Below are 16737 nucleotides of genomic sequence, written 5' to 3' on the forward strand. Positions count from 1 at the left end.
TCATGCAAAGTTTTTGGCTAACGTTGCTTATGTGCTACTTGCTTACTTTTGATTTCTATTGCTTTTCGTCCATTCAGTTTCCTTTATTCAAGTGCTTAATGTACCTTTTCAGATCTTTCACCCCAAATATACTTTCTCCCCAAAGCAAATCCTATAGCACAGAAGTTAAATAATTTATCAAAACATCGCGTATACGTCACCGAGTCCCCGAATCAGGTGGGCGTTGACCACGCCCCAGCGCAAAGTAGCAGCCGAGTCCTACGTCAGTTGAGAATGATTTATCATTGGGCGATTGGCGAGACAACAAAATTCTTTTCAACATTTATTTTTTAAGAGCTCTGACAGCTTTTTGTTGTTGCCTCGCATATTCGCGTTAATTTCGCGGCAATTTTAGAAAATATGCTTAGTATTTTCGGTGTGCCAGGCACTTTATGTATGTATGTATACATATACATATGTATTGAGCATATTTTGTTGATAAAATACATAGTTTCAGTGCGGCGTGAGCTAGAGCATCGAAAACCAAATACGCAATAATCAAAAGAAATAGAGAAACGCTGCTGAAATTGGCGACTGGCAAATTTGCTCACTTAATCTGTAACGATCGCTGGCTCTTTCGCACACTCGCTGCACCGTTCGCACCTTTGAGAGATTTTTTTTTTTTTTTGTTTTGTATTGTTGTTATGCAAATGCTAAAAAGCATTTCAAACGACAGCAAAATGCAATTTTCGAAAGTGTGAAATGGAAATGCAAAAGCGAATGGCGAATGGCGAAAAACAAAGGCAACAATCATGTGAGTGTCAAACAACAACAATTGCGTCTTGCGTCTAGTATGTAAACATATTCAATATTGTATTCGCAGTGTTCTACGTTTGATTTTTTCTTTTATGAAATTTTTGTATTATTTTTTTTACAATTTACAGGAGAGCACAGTGCGTTTGTTAAGTTTTGTGTCCTGATTGCAGTCACTGATTTAAAACATATTAAATTATATATTTTGTTATAGGTATGTATAAAATGACTTTAAAGCAGTGTGACCCTGCTTCTGTGTTTAAATAACGACATCATATGCGTAGCATGGTCACACTTTTAAACTAATTCTATAAGTACTTAATGAGTAAACGAAAGTTCGTTGATTTTGATTAATTCGAGTGCTGAGCAAATATTTATCCCATATTTGCCTTCGATCGTGATTTGTGAATGAAGCTTTCACTTGCGGATATCGAATGCAAACTGAAACCAGTTCAGCCACATGCAATTCACCTATAATCATAGTAGCAACATCAACTGACAGGAAAGCGCACTGCAATGGGAAAGTTAGCAGGGTGAAAAGGGGTGGTCAGTTTTCCCGGAAAACTAATTACCCACTTGGCAATTTAAAGCTATGGAAATCCGATCGGCACCAATTACATAAATGCAACATGAAAAAGAGATAAACTGAAGACAATCAGTTTCATTTCTGGTTTGACATTCTTTGACATTCTCTGGCTATATCTCTGATATCAAATCTTATCGTTTGGCATCGTGATAAAACCTTTGATTCCGCACTCGGTAGCTTTGACTTGACAATTGCGATATTTTACAATTGACCCGATATCAAATAATAGCTTGAAAAGTCACTGAAAAGTCAAGACAATGTTTTAAGTTTATATTTGCAGCTCTATCTTATAAGATATCAATATCATAAGATATATAATCCCAACTTTGGAGCCCAGTGTATAGTACAAAAAGTAATGAACTTATCCAGCAATAAAATGATAACTTATACAACTTTTCAAGTAAATTCACCATTGGGTTCGACATTCAAAGACCGACAACACAATCAACAATAATCCATGGATGGTTGCCGTCATTTCCTTTGGCGATCTTGTTTTATTGACGTTGTATTCAACGGATAATTGGGGTTATTAGTTTATAACTCTTTTGTTTTCCGCGCCATGAAAATTATTTGGTTTGCCTAATTGTCGAGGTTTTTTTTTTTTTTGCTTTTGTTTTTAGCTGCTGAATACTTTTGAGTGCCGGTGTCTGCGATGATCGGTGTTCGTGTGCCTTGCTGGGAACTTTAGACAATTAATTTGCGGACAATTTGCTTTAATTACATTTCAATTTAACTGAAAATACAACTAATTGTCACTAAACAAAAAGGTCAGAAAAAAGTGAGTAATTAAAACAACAAGGAAAGTACAACAACAACAAAAAAAGGCAGCGTCAATAAGATGAACTTAATTGAGTGATATAATACGGGTAATTAAGATAAAGATTACATGGGAAAGCAGATTATTAATCACAGGATTGTCACACAGTCATTTTGAATGCACTTAAAAGCCGTAAAATAACCGAGCGACAACTTTTAATAATAATAAATCCAGATTATTTTAAGAAACTTGCACAACAGAACCCAAGCAATGTGCAATCATTTCAGACCCCACCAACCTCAAACAAAAAACAGGCAATTATCATAAACTATAATAAAAGTCATTTGAGCTAATCTACAAAAAACAATTGGTCTACCTGTGCGCTTTTAGAAATTGTCTCACATATACTCGTATTTCTACTCTATCCTCAAGTTAAAAGAACTCAAACTCGCCGTAGGCCAAACCATAAATATGTAATGGAAAATCTTCAGTTGTGCCATGGAATTGATAGTGCAAAAAAGGGTTTTTATTGTTTACAATAATGCTGGGAATGCTGGGAACTTGTCTTGGGATTCGTAATTAGAACAGCTGACCGCATCCGGATTTCAAGGGCTCTACGGCGGTCAAGAATACAGAATGTAACGTCGTAGTGGCCAAGGTCAGAAGCGGTACAGTTGCCTCCGGCGAGACCTTACGATGGTCAGGGCCACTTAGTGGATGATGATGTAAGTGAATAATGATTGAATGAAAGTGCGACGACTCGCTACGTCTCTAATCGCTAAACGAGCCCAAATGCAAACCAATTGAGTGATTCTCTCGGCGGAACGAACCGCCAGAAACTGACTTCTGGAGGGTAGTACGTCTATAGATGCGGGTAGTACGGGTACTAGGGGTACTAGGGGTACTTTGGTACTACGTATATTCTCGTCTCAATTAATGGAGAACCGTCTGTTCTGTTGAGGAACTTGCTGGGCATACAAATTTATTTGATCCAGACACTTGAGTCAATTGCCAGACGGAGAAGCACGAGACTTTGGTTAGCAGTTCTCTTGAATTTGTTTGGTCAGCGAAATGATCTATTAATGAAAGGAATTGATGATGTGGCAAATTGAAAGGCATCGTTGAAAAAGCGCAGATGATTGAAGCGAAAATAATGCTGGAACTTGTATTTATATAATCGCTGCTTAGGTTCGACAATGATGAATAAGAATCATGATGAGATGACATGATTAAGATGTAGCTGTTGTGCTCTTTACCTATTATTATGATTATAATAGGATGTTCCAGCAAACTGTGTTTTTGAAAACCATGGATTATGACGCTTAAATGGCCAATGGAGTATCGATTATTAACATAAATTTTTGTTTATGGCAGAGGGGGAATTCGAAGCCAATAAATCGCTATTCTGTGGGATCGATCGTGTGCGAAATGTGGGTGGTTGATTGGACGTGTGGGGGGTATAAATTAAACACCTTTCTGGGGCGCTATAAACAATAACAACAGAATCGAGAGCTGGCAAAAAACAAATCGGTGCAAAAACAAAAACAAAAAGCACACACAAATAACACTAACAATAGCGGCAAACGTAAACAACAACTGGCCAATTTGAGTGCAAATGGAACACACACAGGTCGGCTGATAACCGCAGAGAATGCCAGTGAGACAACATGGAATAGATCACGTTTCTGCATTTCTCGGGCATTTATGCGGGCCAAGCAAGCACCCTACACTCCGAATTCGAGCCGTTCGCCAACGTCCACTTCCCCTCCCGAAAGCCAATACCCTGGAAATTGGCTGTGGTTTCGAAACTTACGCGGATCGTATATCTATACTTCTTGGAACACCCAGTGATAAGGTTCAGGAATATAGTCACATATATTCTCGGTAAAAGTTATTTTTGATAAGGCAAATAATACGTTTTACCTGAACAAGGTGCAATTTGTAAAGTAAACTATTGCAGTGAAAATCGTAGGGTTCTGTAACATGCTTGTAAAGCGCCACCTATGGGATGCATGCGCAAGCGGCTTTGCACTTTGTAGCTTCTATCTACCAACACTTATTACCTTTTGAACTCTCAATCAGAAAACTAAAACCGCTGACAAGTTATGATATGAAAGCTTGCGATTTCGCCGAGTTAGCTATACTATTCCATTATTATGGTATTATTAATTGCCCATGTGCGCAATGACTTCGATTGCAGGTGACTAAGCAGACGACTGTGACCCATGCTGGCACTTTGAACCGAACTACACCCCCTAGATTGGTTCATTCATTCATTTGCCAACAAAACACAGTGCACTTGGGCCCAGTCATTTAGCAACTATTCAGCCAGGGCCGTACATACATTCATACATACATACTATGATAATTACCTGAAAAATGTACGGGTATGTAAGCAAACGAAAACAAACAAAACGAATGCAATTCGATCTCGAACTGGATCTTGTTGTCTTCCGCTATTCAATTGCCGTAAAACGCAATTCAAATGCGATTGCATAAGAATCGGATGGAAATCGAGAGATATATTGGGATTATATTGACTGGGTAAGGAATATTCTGGCATGCGAATTTAATTGGCTATACCATATATACATACATACATACATGTTTTTTATGTGTTATGATAGGAATTGAGGTTTTCCCCGCATAAATCATATGATTTATATAATAAATAATAGCAGGTCAAGTGGCACAGCAATCTGCGGATTTAGTCAAATATTAGCAAATATATTTGGTAAACACAAGCGAATTTTTCGTTATTTGTTTACGATTATAAACAATAAACATATTTATGATCGGTCATATGGAATAAAACCGCACAAAACTCGACAATGGAATTTGTGCGAATTTTTTCCTATCCGGCACTGGATGAAAGTGGACATTTAGGGGCACTGAACCACTAGGTGGTCCCATGTCAAGCACATTGGCAGTGTAATTAGAATCGTTTGCCGAACCTCAAATTGATAAGCCCACACACATCAAATAAACACCCCAATGGCAATGGATCCAAGAGGAGGAGCGAATACTCTTGATCGATATCGTTCGGAAGGTTAATGGAAGGTTAAAGCTATGATTACGTTGGTAGCATCATTATATTATAACTGCATAACTGAAGCAATGTAGATAACACTATGAAACTTGGCAACTACGTTAATAAAACTATAAATAAGTCACGGAAATCTGATTAAACTTAAGAGCGTTTCCCCCTTGTGAGAACCCAAGTTCCAAAAGTAACCAGTTATAAATACGCAGTAATCGTTGCTCCCCAAGTGGAAGATATCTTTTCCAAGTTTTATATAGATTGCGAGGCAAAAGATCATTAATGTTAGTTTTATTCATGCCCCCACTTGACTGATAAGCGAATTCAAATAGTAATGCTTTGCTCAACAAGTTTCTGCGCCGTATGCCTTATGTTTGGACCCCAATGAATGGACATCTAGAGTTTATTTTTATTGATTGGCGCTGTAGAAAATCGGTCCCTTTGATTAATAGCGAAAATTTACTATGTACTTCGCGTGCGACTAAAGTCTTAACCATAATGGCATTTTATTGAACGAGTTAGTTGACTCATATATTATATGATTACGTTTTAGATGGGGTTGATTCATAAGAAAACTTGACTTGTACTTGATGATGATGAAATAGTGCGCACCATCTTAGGATAATCCTCTTTTGCCAGTTACTCGTAAAGTAAATGGGTATGCTCGATTCGTTGAATAGTTTGCTACGTGTCAAAATACAATTCACTTGATTAGGATAGCCATGTCTGTCCGGACTTCTGTCCGTCCGTATGATATTGTGATACTACTATCGGATATAAGACACTGTCGCAACTCCAGTTGCTACGTAATAGGTTTTCCCAAAAAAAAAACTTTGTATTTATCTACCCTTCTCGAAACATTGTGGTGCTGAAAGATCAAGCTGTTTGATAAAGTCAATTCACCTCAATCGACGTGATTCCCGATCGAGTCCGATAGACGAAAGTAAAAGTGCAAAAGCCAGTTCGGCGATAATACGCCCCCAGAGCCCCAAAGTTGATAAGCATGGTGTTATATGGAACCAAATGTAGTAAATTGCCCCTATTGTCAAGCAGTAATTAATTCATGTTTGCTATTTTATTCTCTGTAGTACTATCTCATCCGTTATATCTTAATCTGTTTGTTTGTTTTTTTTTTTTTTTGGGTTCAGCAGTGTGTGGATTTACTATTTTGGGCCCGGAATTGATAAAGCCAAAGTTTCAGGGAGGGGGGTCTTATGTGCGATTGATTGGCTCCGAAATTATTGGCATTCTGCCTGTGAAGTACCTCCATCGCATATACCTTCAGGGAACTCTTATCAATTTGCAAAATACATACATATACAACAAATAGAAACCGAGGTATAGAAAAATCGGCGCCACTGCATTAATCAAACGTTTGCCAAGAACTTTCCCTATCGAAAGGAATGCGATTGTTTTTTTTGCCCCCACTATCCGATAAGATCTACGTTCCAGACTCCGGATGTGGCAGTATATTACGGCCCTCCAGTGCAAAAAGAAATGCGATTGGCGTTCGATAGTAGCGAGATAATACCGCTAACCTTCGGATCCCCACCCTGGTGGGGTTATAATGCGTTATTCTGGGGATCGAATTCCTAAGGCTCGACCAAAGTTAGCAGTTATAGCGTTTTTTATTGATCACCCAAACGATAACTAAAGTCATACGACCCAGTGATAGCATTGTTCATATGACATCAGCGGTTAAATGCATCGTATCGGGTATTTATTTGCCAACGGTAACGGTAAGCCATATAAAAAACTCTCTCCCTAACGGTAAACGTAAGATGGTATCGGGTAATAATTTGTTTTGCTACAACAACGGTAAAAAAAACTATCGCTAACGGGTTTTGGTTTGCCAGCGATAACGGTAGACGCCAGCTGTTTTTGCGTGCGTGGAAAAGTTCGGCCGCTTCGTCGTCGATGGCAATCAATATCAATAATGGCACCTAACAAAGGGCCAGGCGACAGATACGCGGAGATACGCAGTTTTACTGCGACTGGTTATCTTTCTTCTTTTGGCTCGTTAATGGCTAATCAATGGAAGTTGCTCAAATATGCAATCAGCGGACATAACCTCAAAGGGCAAGCTCAAACACGCCCACGCGACAAAGTACACAGAGAGTGAGAGAGAGAGAGAATGACAGGGAAGCGTCAAAGAGAGAGGGGAAGAGATTAGTGGAGAGAGTGTGGGAGAAATGGGCAAAATGGTAGGACAAAAAGTGTGTCAGTGGGCATACACACACACACACACACACAGACACACATAGCCGCGCCGAATCCTCTCGCAACAACAAATTGCGTGGGAGTGGCAACGGAACAAGTTGATAGAATGAAAAACCGGGAGCGATTGTGTAATCTAGAAAATAGTATAGGGTCCAGTCCACTACGTATAACCCATGAGCATATGTATGTACATACTCATATGCATATGCCCGAGTATGGTAATCAAGGCGAACTTATCAAAGTCAGCGCCACGAAATTGCTACAAGGCACACGCCGTAATTGTTTTTGTTGCTCGCTGGTCTTCTAGACCTTTGTGTGCGTTTGAGTTTTGCCCTTGAGTTTGTCCTTTTTGAGCAGAAGCGGCGGCGTCGACAGAGGCTTTTGTTATACGCAGCGGCGGCGCATGTAAACTGGTTTTGGTATAACAGTTTGGGCGGAGTGCCGGACTCTGCCAGAGCGAAATGAGATTGAGAGAGAGCGCGCGAGAGAGCGGGCCCACACCGACACACCAACACACATGCGCAGGCCGGCGACGAGCCTCCTACGCGAGTGTGTGTGTGAGTGCCGCACGTGTTGCCGAACAGAGAAAACACGATAAAAAAAACAAAGAAAGAACGCAATAGTCGGCTGCCACGACCTTGAGATACCCGCCACTCAAGATATGTTGCCTAGCTTAAGGCGTGCGATTATCGAATAATGCTTAAGATATATTTTCAACCTAACTTCCGCATCTTAATTGGAAAATATAGTGTGACCATAGCCAATTATTCGAAGTGCTGCCGTGAAAATTGTAGCAAATTGTAGCACACTTTCTAGCACATAAAATACACTTAACTGCATTTTTCAATAACTTTTTAGCACCATCGAGCTGTCGAGTATACCTGCCACCGCACCTCGACTAATGGGTATGAAGCCACCATGACCCCACCACCACGTGAACCGTTTGGGGCACCAATTCCAGTTCCCCGTCGAGATGATGATGCAAGTGCTTCTAATTATAGCCAGCCAATTTCGTACGCCTGCGCGATGTCCTGGCGAAAGGTTAACTTAAGGTGAAATGGCCACAGGTTGCTGCCCACGCACACACAGACAGCCCACGTGTTTGCATGTACTTACATAAGATGGTCATGCATATGTAATGGTGCTGAAATGAATGAAATAAAAAAGGGTTACTAATCAGGGGTACGGGGTTACAAAAACTAAAATACTGTGCACTTTTATATAAGTTGGGAAGTTGTCCGATTATTGTGTTAAGTATATATCATTTTTACAAACATTTGCATTCGCATTGCTTATGTTATCAATAAGCTGACTTTTTAAATTTAACGGCTAGCCTATGAAAACCAAGTGGCAACGTCGTTTGTCTTACAAAACAATAGTGGCATCACTTGTTAGTATTTTTTTGCAGGATGTTTGGCATTTTTAGCCACAAGGCGGCTAGCCGCACTGGCCGGCGATAAAATACCGAATGTAAAGCTCGCCAAACTATCGATAGTGTCGGTGGAGCGACAACAACAATATGTCTGATGTTCGAAATCAACGCAAATATTGTTTATCCCCCAGTTAATAAAATACAGGCCGCACAATGACAACCGACGAGAGCATAATGGAGGAGATGCTGGGTGAGTCACGCTGACATTCCGGCAACCGGAACTTGCATAATCTAGCGCATTTTTCCGGCATCTCGGCCAACGCAGAGAGAGCAACAAATCCGGCACAGAAAATCGACGAACTGGGCGTGCAAATGTTCTGCATTGTGGTCAAAAGTAACGCCCAATTGGTCCACAAGGCGCAGGAGATGATTGTGGCCAAGGTGCGCTCCACAAACGTGACGGAAGCAACGCGTGCGATTTCGGTAAATGACTACATTTTGCACTTTTCACCCCATTTGCTCACAGCTATCCCTCCCCCCACCCACAACCACCTAACGGTAAAGGGATAAACCGCACGCACACACACACACACCGCTGCACAGTGGGCCGTAAAGTTCACGAAAAGCGCACAAATACGAATAAACACACACACACGCACTTTTGTGGCTGCGCTCGAATTAGCAACAAAAATGTTCTTATCTATTGTTAACAATTGCTATCGAAATGCGTTCGTATGGCCAACTGTCGCAAAAACAGCTAAAACAACATGCAACAGTTAGCAGTTGCATCCTTAGAAGCCCTCAACTTCCAATATGTAAATTAACTAGCTTTATTGCGCATTTGCTTAATATTATTATTGTTTTTGTTGTAGTTTTTACCGTGCACTTGTCAGCTTTCTTTATCTCTTATCTTTGGTTTGTCACGACTTTTCTTGTTTTATTTTACGAGTAAAAATCAGACTCTGATTATCAATGTTTTGACCAAACATAAATACATATGTAATATACTTGTACTTTTCTTCTTCACTTAAAAAAGCAAAAAATGACATCCATTAGTAATCCCTATACTAGGAAAATCTCATTAAAACATGCGTAGTTCAACAATAAAACCCATTTATCTGTTTCAGCTGCTGGAAGAATGCATGACGCAGTGCGGCGACGACTTCCAGGACGAGGCGTCAAAATTCCGCTTCCTCAACGAACTGATACGCCTGGTGTCGAAGAAGTACAAGGGCGCCGAGACGCCGCACGAGGTGAAGCAGCGGATCATGGAGTGCCTCCTCCTGTGGACAACGGAGTTCCCGCAGCGCCAGAAGATACGCGATGCCTACGACATGCTGCGCAAGGAGGGGGACATCGAGCACAGCGTCACGGAGGCGGCGGTGGCCAAACGGGAGAGTGTCCTGGGCACCATTGACGAGGCCATGTTCGCCAAGCTGATCAAGAGCAATAATCCCGAGAACTTCAAGCGGGCCAATCTTCTGCTGCAGTATCGGATGGCGCAGGAGGCGCGTCGCAACGATCTGCTGGCCCAGCATCGTTTGGTGCTTTGCGAGGTGCAGGAGACGATGCAGTTGCTCAATCAGATGCTGGACACCTACGATCCCTCCAACGAGGACGTCAACGAAACGCTGCACGAGCTGTACAAGAGCTGCAAGAAGCACAAGCCCATCTTCCAGCATCTGCCGCAGCTGCTGGACGACTCGGATGCGCAGCTCGTAGGTGGGTGTGGTTTCTCATAAATGTTTCTCCATTCAGCTCTTTATATAACTCCCTCCATTCGCAGCTGACACTCTGGATGCCAATGGCGCTCTACTAGCCACCATGCAGCGCTACAAGCATCTAGTGCCTTCGCCCACAAATATTACCGCTCCTGCCGTGCCCACGAGTGCTCTAACATCCGCTAGCTCTGCGAAGCCCGCGTCCAGCTTGGCCACAGCGACCAGCACTAGCTCCAACAACGCCCAGTTGCTGAACGAACTGCTTGGGGATCTGCTGATTAGTGGAAGCAACGAAGCAGCTACTTCAGCCACCGCAAGTCAACCGAATACCGCCAGCAGTAGTTCCGATGCCGCGGCCACCGCGTCGAATCCGCTGGCCGATTTAAGTGACATCTTTAGCAGCGCTCTGGCCGAAAGCGAAGCGAAGCAGAACCAACCATTCCAGAATGCCACCATTCTGCTGGAGCCGCAGGTCATTAGTCAGGCCACCGCAAACGAGGCTCTGGCCAATGGCAACGAAGGCAGCGCTAGCAAAGTGCCGGAAACAATCAGAAAGATGCCGCAAATCGATATGCTCAGCGAGGAGCTATTCCAGCAGATCCTACCCACCCAGGATCGGATGCTCAGCTTTAAGCGGGATCCCGAGAAGATCACGCTTAACGACTTAGCTCGCGAACGAATGCATGTAAAGGCGCCAGAGGAGCAACCGACTGCTAATGATCCAGCTTCCGCATCTGCTTCTGCTCCTGCTCCTGCTGATGCCATAGACGATGTTCCTTTACTCAGCGATGATGTGGAAAAGAAGGATGAAGCCGTGGTGGCTCCAGTGACAGTTGTACCGCCGGCCAAGCCGCTAAGCGAAATCAACGTGGAACTGGACAACATACAGGCCACCGGAGAGCAGCGCATCGTTCTCGACGACGACGACATGCAGCTTAGTCTGAACTTCACCAGCGATCGGCCCGGCCATCGTGTGTCGGTGATTGTGATATCGGCTCAGAACAAGAGTCGCCAGCCAGTGCACGACTTTCAGTTTGAGGCCAGCGTGAAGAAGGTGAGCGAGTCCGCTGACGAATATCACTGTGTTTGGAATGGTCAAGAGTAACAAGCTTTCCTTTTATTCTGCAGCCATGCAAGGTGCGCCTGCTGCCGCCGACGGACAGCCAGATGCCGCCCCACAAGCCCTTCCGCCCGGCGACGCCCATCAACCAGGTGATGCTACTCCTGAATCCGACGGGCAAGGCCGTGGACGTGACCTGCATCGTGGGCTACAAGCTGGGCGACGATCCGGATCCATTCAAGGAATCGATTGTGGCCAAAGGCATCGACTATGTGGACTAGAATAACCCGGCAAACAGCATTTCCCGCTCCCGTCCACTGAAAGCCCATCTGGAAACTGAAAAGGGGGGCAAACCAAATAAAAAACAGTCAATTTTTCCACATCTATGTTGTGCACCCGTATCTAAAAGAAACTTTTTGTTTTCAATTTATGTATTGTATGTATATTTACGCCCGTAAGATTTTTATTCAAATTGCATTTTGCATACAAACGATTTAGTCGTAATATAATTATGTATCAAAGGTTTATAAATTATGAAAAAGTCGCTACAAAAGCCAAGCGCTCATTTTCAGAGGTATTCTCATTACTCTGTTGAATTGTGGGTGTTGTTTTTTTTTTTTTTTTTGTTGATGCTTCAGTTCTGGTTGCTGTGTTGCCTATACGGAGTCATCGCTACTATCCCTACTTGCTACTGCCCTCAAAAAATGCCAAATTGCTTGTTCCTTGCGGATTGTCTCGGGCGGGTTGGCGGTTTGTGTGGGATAATCGATCTCCAGTGTTCGTTGTAAGTCTGAGATACTTGCTGATTTTACGGTGTTAAGATAGCAATAGCATTGCTGGCAGTTTTTCAAATATAACTCTTGACACTATGAATTACATTTTCATTTATCCAATTGGAAACGTAAACTAAACCAAAACTTTGAGCTTAACGAAAGGGTAGAAACTAAAAATCCCTGATGCTTAATAGATATTTAAATTGGTGGCTACTCACTTTAGTATTTAAATGCCATTAATTGTGTGTGGATTTTAGCCAGCTAATTATTAGAATGACTGAATTATTGGGACCTTGGTAGATCAATCATTCAGCAGCTGTACTGCTGTTTGGGAAACCCACAGGAAAATCCGCCAAAACGCCGCCCAACGGGAGACAATCAACTTAGCAGGAAACTGTCGATGGTGACACGTTGGTCACAAAGCTTACGAATTGCCTAGATTCTAGCGGCGGCTAGCAACTACTACAACTACTACTATTTGCCCACGATCTCGTCCTTGAAGGACAGGGCAGTGATGGCCTTGGTGTGACCGGTATAGTCCCTGATGGGACTCTTCGTTTGCAGCTTCCACAGCCGTGCAATGCCGTCGGATGAGGCGGTGAACAGCCACTTGGAATCGGCGCTAAAGGCGGCATCCCACACCCAGTAGTTCTCGATGCACAGCTCACGCCATTTGGTGAAGTCATCCGTCTTCCAAATGCCCACCGTACCATCGCCCGAGGTCGTTAGCAGGAGCCTGGAATCCGGGCTAAATTTGCAGCGCAGTATGTAGCGAGAGTGTGCCGGAATTTTCTTGGTCGGCCGCAGCGTGCTCATCTTTTGATCCTGACTGGTCAGCGACCAGATGTAGCAGTTGCCCTTGTTATTGGCCGCCGCCAGGTATCTGCCATCCGGCGAGATGGCCACATCCTGAATGGATGCATCCACCTCGGGCACGATGCGTTCGTGTCGCTCCGACTTGACGTCCCACAGAAAGACGCTGCCATTCTGCGAGCCCATGGCGATCTCCACCTGATTGGGATGCAAACAGGCGGCATTTACCGGCGCCTCACAGTCGAAGACGCGGGAGCAGTGGGGCGGTGCGGCGATCATGTCCCAGATCCTAACGTGATGATCCTCGCCGGCGGTGAACATCCAGTTGCCGTCCTCCTGGAAGCCCAGTCGCGTCACATTCTTCTGCACGCCATCGAAATTGATCACCGGTGCGGTGCAGTTGGACTCCAGGTCGTACAGCCGGATGCACTGGTATCCGCACGCCGCCAGACGCGTCTTATCCGGCGTCCTGTCCAGCGCATTCACTTGCTGCAAGATACATAAGCTATGTTGATTAACCGGCCATTAACAACATGCACTATTAAGGGTAATCCCACCGAGGTCTCCACGAATCTCATTGTCTTTATGCAGTTGCCCGTGTGCGCCTGCCACACCTTTATTGTGTGGTCATAGCCGCCGGTGGCCAGGATCAGCTGCTGTTGGTCCCCCATCCTGTGTTCACGGATTAATTGACAATTTCCGCTTTTTTCTCCGGCAATGTTTTCATTTGGCCAAACCTATCGGTCCATGGGTCCTCGATAGCCGCTAATCGCGCTTATCGATAAGTTGCGCGGTGTTGGTAAGCGCGAAAATATTCTTATTGGTACACAACAAAAAACATAAAAACGCTTTCAAAAAACAATGTTTTCTAAAAAGATTGCTTATCCGTTTCAAATATACACCGTAATAGTTTCCATGGGGATATCTTCTACACATAATGTTTATCTTTAAAAATCATATTGATTTTCCAGATCACGTAAATAACCAGAAATCGACCACGCAAAATTACACATGCTTCGGATATTGGAAAAAAATGTTTATTGGTTGAATAACTTAGCATCTGGGACTAGTCCGGAACCAGCGTAACGTACAGGGATTGGGGTTGAGTGGAGTGAGCGATGGTGATGGCCATCTACTGCTGAGCGGCAGCGGCGGCGGCGGCGGGAGCAGTTTCCGCTGCCGTGCGGTTGGCATCCTCCGGTTTCATGGCGGGGAACAGCAGAACCTCCTAAAAAAACAAAACCAAATTGAGCAATAATTCCAATAACTTAACTTAATGTCTAGCCGCAGACCCACCTTGATGTTGTTGGAGTCCGTGAGGAACATGGCCAGGCGATCGATGCCCATGCCGAAACCGCCAGTGGGCGGCAGTCCGTACTCCAGGGACGTGCAGAAGTTCTCGTCGACCAGCTGGGCCTCGTCATCACCGGCCGCCTTATCGCTGGCCTGCTGCTCAAAGCGCTCGCGTTGCACAACCGGATCGTTCAACTCGGTGTAGGCGTTGCAGATCTCCTTCTTGGCCACGAACAGCTCGAAACGCTCCGTCAGGCCGGGAATACTGCGATGGTATTTGGCCAGCGGCGACATGATCTGCGGATGCTCGCAGATGAACGTGGGATTCACGCAAAACTCCTCAATGAACTCGCCGACGAGCTTGTCCAGCAAGCGGGCGGTGGTGCGCGGAGCGGGGCACTCGACCTGGTGCTTGGCGCACAACTGGGACAGGAACTGATTCGTCTCCGGCGAATTGAAGGTATCGGCCGCCGGGAACTTCACCTGCAGCTTCTCCTCCAGTGTTTTGATCATGGATACGCGCTTGAAGGGCGGCGTAAAGTCCAATTCTTGCTCAGGTCCCTCGGGACCCTCCGGATGATAGGTGATCTTGTAGGAGCCACGGATCGCCTTCACCATTCCCGAGACCAACTGCTCGGTGATGTCCATAATGTCGGCGTAGTCGGCATACGCCATGTAGAACTCGCACGTGGTGAATTCGGGATTGTGGGTGAGGTCGATGCCCTCGTTACGGAACTGCCGTCCGATCTCGTACACGCGATCGAGTCCACCTACCACCAGCATCTTGTGGTACAGCTCGGGTGCAATGCGCATGAACAGGTCCATCTTTAGGTCATTGTGATGCGTCACAAAGGGCTTGGCAGTGGCACCACCGGCGATCATGTTCATCATCGGCGTCTCGATCTCCAGGAAACCCAGACGATCCAGGAACTGGCGAACGTACGAGATGATCTGCGAAATAAGGGGAGTAGTACGTGGTAAGTGTTTCAGCCTCAACTGCGGAAATCATTTCATACCTTGGCACGGATCTGGAAGTTCTCGCGCACTTTGTTGTTGAGAATGAGATCGAGGTAGCGCTGGCGATAGCGCGTCTCCTTGTCCTTCAAGCCGAAATGCAGATGGGGCAGCATGTGTAGACACGGCGACAGCAGCTTGATCTCGCTGGGCATCACGGACAGTTCACCCTTCTTGGTCTTGCCTGGATGTCCGATCACGCCGATGATGTCGCCGCGTCGCAGCTTGGCGGTATCGGTCTCGAAATCTGCCTCCGACTTGTAAGACTTGGCGCTGGCCATCACCTGCACCTTGACACCCTCGCCGCGCAGATCGTAGAAGATGAGCTTGGCGCCCGACTCGCGGATGGCATGCACACGGCCGGCCACACTCAGTTTCACATTCTCCAGCGTCTCGCCCTCCTTCAGGCTAGTCTCATACTTGGCAATGAAGTCCTCCAGCGAGCTGCTCACATGGAACTTGTGTGGATAGGGATCCGTTTCGGGCGTACGCTTCAGCTCCTGAACGGCAGCGGAGCGCAGCTTAAAGTACTCATTTGGCGAGATCTCCTCCTCCTCGGCGGCGCTGCTCTTCTTCTTGCCAGCACCTCCTTCGGGAGCCGGTGCAGCGGCCGCCTTTTCGGCCTTCTCCTTGGCCTTTTGCTCGGCCTTCAGGCGACGCTTTAGCTCACTGTGAATGAAGAGAAACGTTTGGGTAATAGCAGGCAATGGAGGTATTACCACAAGGCTGTTATAACCACGGATTATATACGAATATCCAGGCAGTTGTGACAGCCTGGCCAACGGTGCGTATGAGTAACCCACAGTTTGGTCTGCTTGCTTGGCTGCAATTGCGATGCGCTCACGTGGAAACCGGCGGCCAATGGCCGAATTCCGACGTATCTGCATCGAGGCCACGCCCCCTGCACGGTTCTTAGGGCGCAGCGAGCGAACATTGTTATTTTAAGCAGCGTATTTCATCAGCGAGCGGCACACATGCAACATAAATAATGCGAACTGGAACGTTGCCGCTTCGCCCTAACCTCAAACGGGCAGCTACGTTGGCCGGATTGAAACGTTTGTGGCAAATGGACGCGCTCTGGAGCCGGTGCACTTACTTCTTGGACAGTTCTCCACTTGCAGCGGCCATGCTGATGCGGTTACGTTGTTCGCTGGTTAATCCGGGGATCTCAGAAGCGGCGGAAACCCAAACGAAATGCTAATGCGAAAGCGCCACAAAAGTAAAAAGTACACGGCCAGCGCTGCCAGATGCGCTCAAAACGTTGCATTCGCTTTGCCGCACCAGGTGGTAACACTG

The 16737-nt window shown here is 45.2% G+C and overlaps 3 protein-coding genes across 4 annotated transcripts; 1 reads left to right on the forward strand and 2 right to left on the reverse strand.

Moving 5' to 3' along the window:
* Positions 1–8858: 8858 nt before the first annotated feature.
* Positions 8859–12119, forward strand: LOC6525932 (ADP-ribosylation factor-binding protein GGA2). The gene is made up of 5 exons (XM_002101716.3): positions 8859–9017; positions 9093–9250; positions 9895–10489; positions 10554–11542; positions 11617–12119. Exons 1-5 carry the CDS (start codon positions 8981–8983, stop codon positions 11827–11829), a joined length of 1992 nt encoding a protein of 663 aa, XP_002101752.1. The 5' UTR covers positions 8859–8980; the 3' UTR covers positions 11830–12119.
* Positions 12120–12144: 25 nt separating this feature from the next.
* LOC6525933 (protein LST8 homolog) lies at positions 12145–13899 on the reverse strand. The gene is made up of 2 exons (XM_002101717.4): positions 13692–13899; positions 12145–13623 (listed from the first exon to the last, which is right to left on the reverse strand). The coding sequence occupies exons 1-2, from the start codon at positions 13803–13805 to the stop codon at positions 12796–12798; spliced, it is 942 nt and encodes a 313-aa protein (XP_002101753.1). The 5' UTR covers positions 13806–13899; the 3' UTR covers positions 12145–12795.
* A 256-nt stretch (positions 13900–14155) lies between these two features.
* On the reverse strand, positions 14156–16690 carry LOC6525934 (lysine--tRNA ligase). 2 transcript variants are annotated; one of them, XM_002101718.4, is made up of 4 exons: positions 16538–16690; positions 15444–16110; positions 14431–15378; positions 14156–14362 (listed from the first exon to the last, which is right to left on the reverse strand). In XM_002101718.4, exons 1-4 carry the CDS (start codon positions 16567–16569, stop codon positions 14267–14269), a joined length of 1743 nt encoding a protein of 580 aa, XP_002101754.1. In that variant the 5' UTR covers positions 16570–16690; the 3' UTR covers positions 14156–14266. The 2 variants fall into 2 exon arrangements, with proteins under 2 accessions (XP_002101754.1, XP_015046542.1); XM_015191056.2 differs by lacking the exon at positions 16538–16690 and adding an exon at positions 16245–16428.
* Positions 16691–16737: the final 47 nt, after the last annotated feature.

The sequence above is a fragment of the Drosophila yakuba genome, chromosome X (genome assembly GCF_016746365.2).
Source record: "Drosophila yakuba strain Tai18E2 chromosome X, Prin_Dyak_Tai18E2_2.1, whole genome shotgun sequence".
NCBI classification, from domain to species: Eukaryota; Metazoa; Arthropoda; class Insecta; order Diptera; family Drosophilidae; genus Drosophila; species Drosophila yakuba.

What these genes read in the sequence shown, in the direction of transcription:
- LOC6525932 (XM_002101716.3), top strand. Translation starts at nt 8,981, where the DNA reads ATGACAACCGACGAGAGCATAATGGAGGAGATGCTGG. An exon ending in AAGCAACGCGTGCGATTTCG is followed by an intron (nt 9,251 to 9,894) that starts GTAAATGACTAC and finishes TATCTGTTTCAG; the next exon opens with CTGCTGGAAGAATGCATGAC. An exon ending in TTGAGGCCAGCGTGAAGAAG is followed by an intron (nt 11,543 to 11,616) that starts GTGAGCGAGTCC and finishes TTTATTCTGCAG; the next exon opens with CCATGCAAGGTGCGCCTGCT.
- LOC6525933 (XM_002101717.4), bottom strand. Translation starts at nt 13,805, where the DNA reads ATGGGGGACCAACAGCAGCTGATCCTGGCCACCGGCGGCTATGACCAC. An exon ending in TGAGATTCGTGGAGACCTCG is followed by an intron (nt 13,624 to 13,691) that starts GTGGGATTACCC and finishes TGTATCTTGCAG; the next exon opens with CAAGTGAATGCGCTGGACAG.
- LOC6525934 (XM_015191056.2), bottom strand. Translation starts at nt 16,375, where the DNA reads ATGTTCGCTCGCTGCGCCCTAAGAACCGTGCAGGGGGCGTGGCCTCGA. An exon ending in CCAAGCAAGCAGACCAAACT is followed by an intron (nt 16,111 to 16,244) that starts GTGGGTTACTCA and finishes CTTCATTCACAG; the next exon opens with TGAGCTAAAGCGTCGCCTGA. An exon ending in ACTTCCAGATCCGTGCCAAG is followed by an intron (nt 15,379 to 15,443) that starts GTATGAAATGAT and finishes CTTATTTCGCAG; the next exon opens with ATCATCTCGTACGTTCGCCA.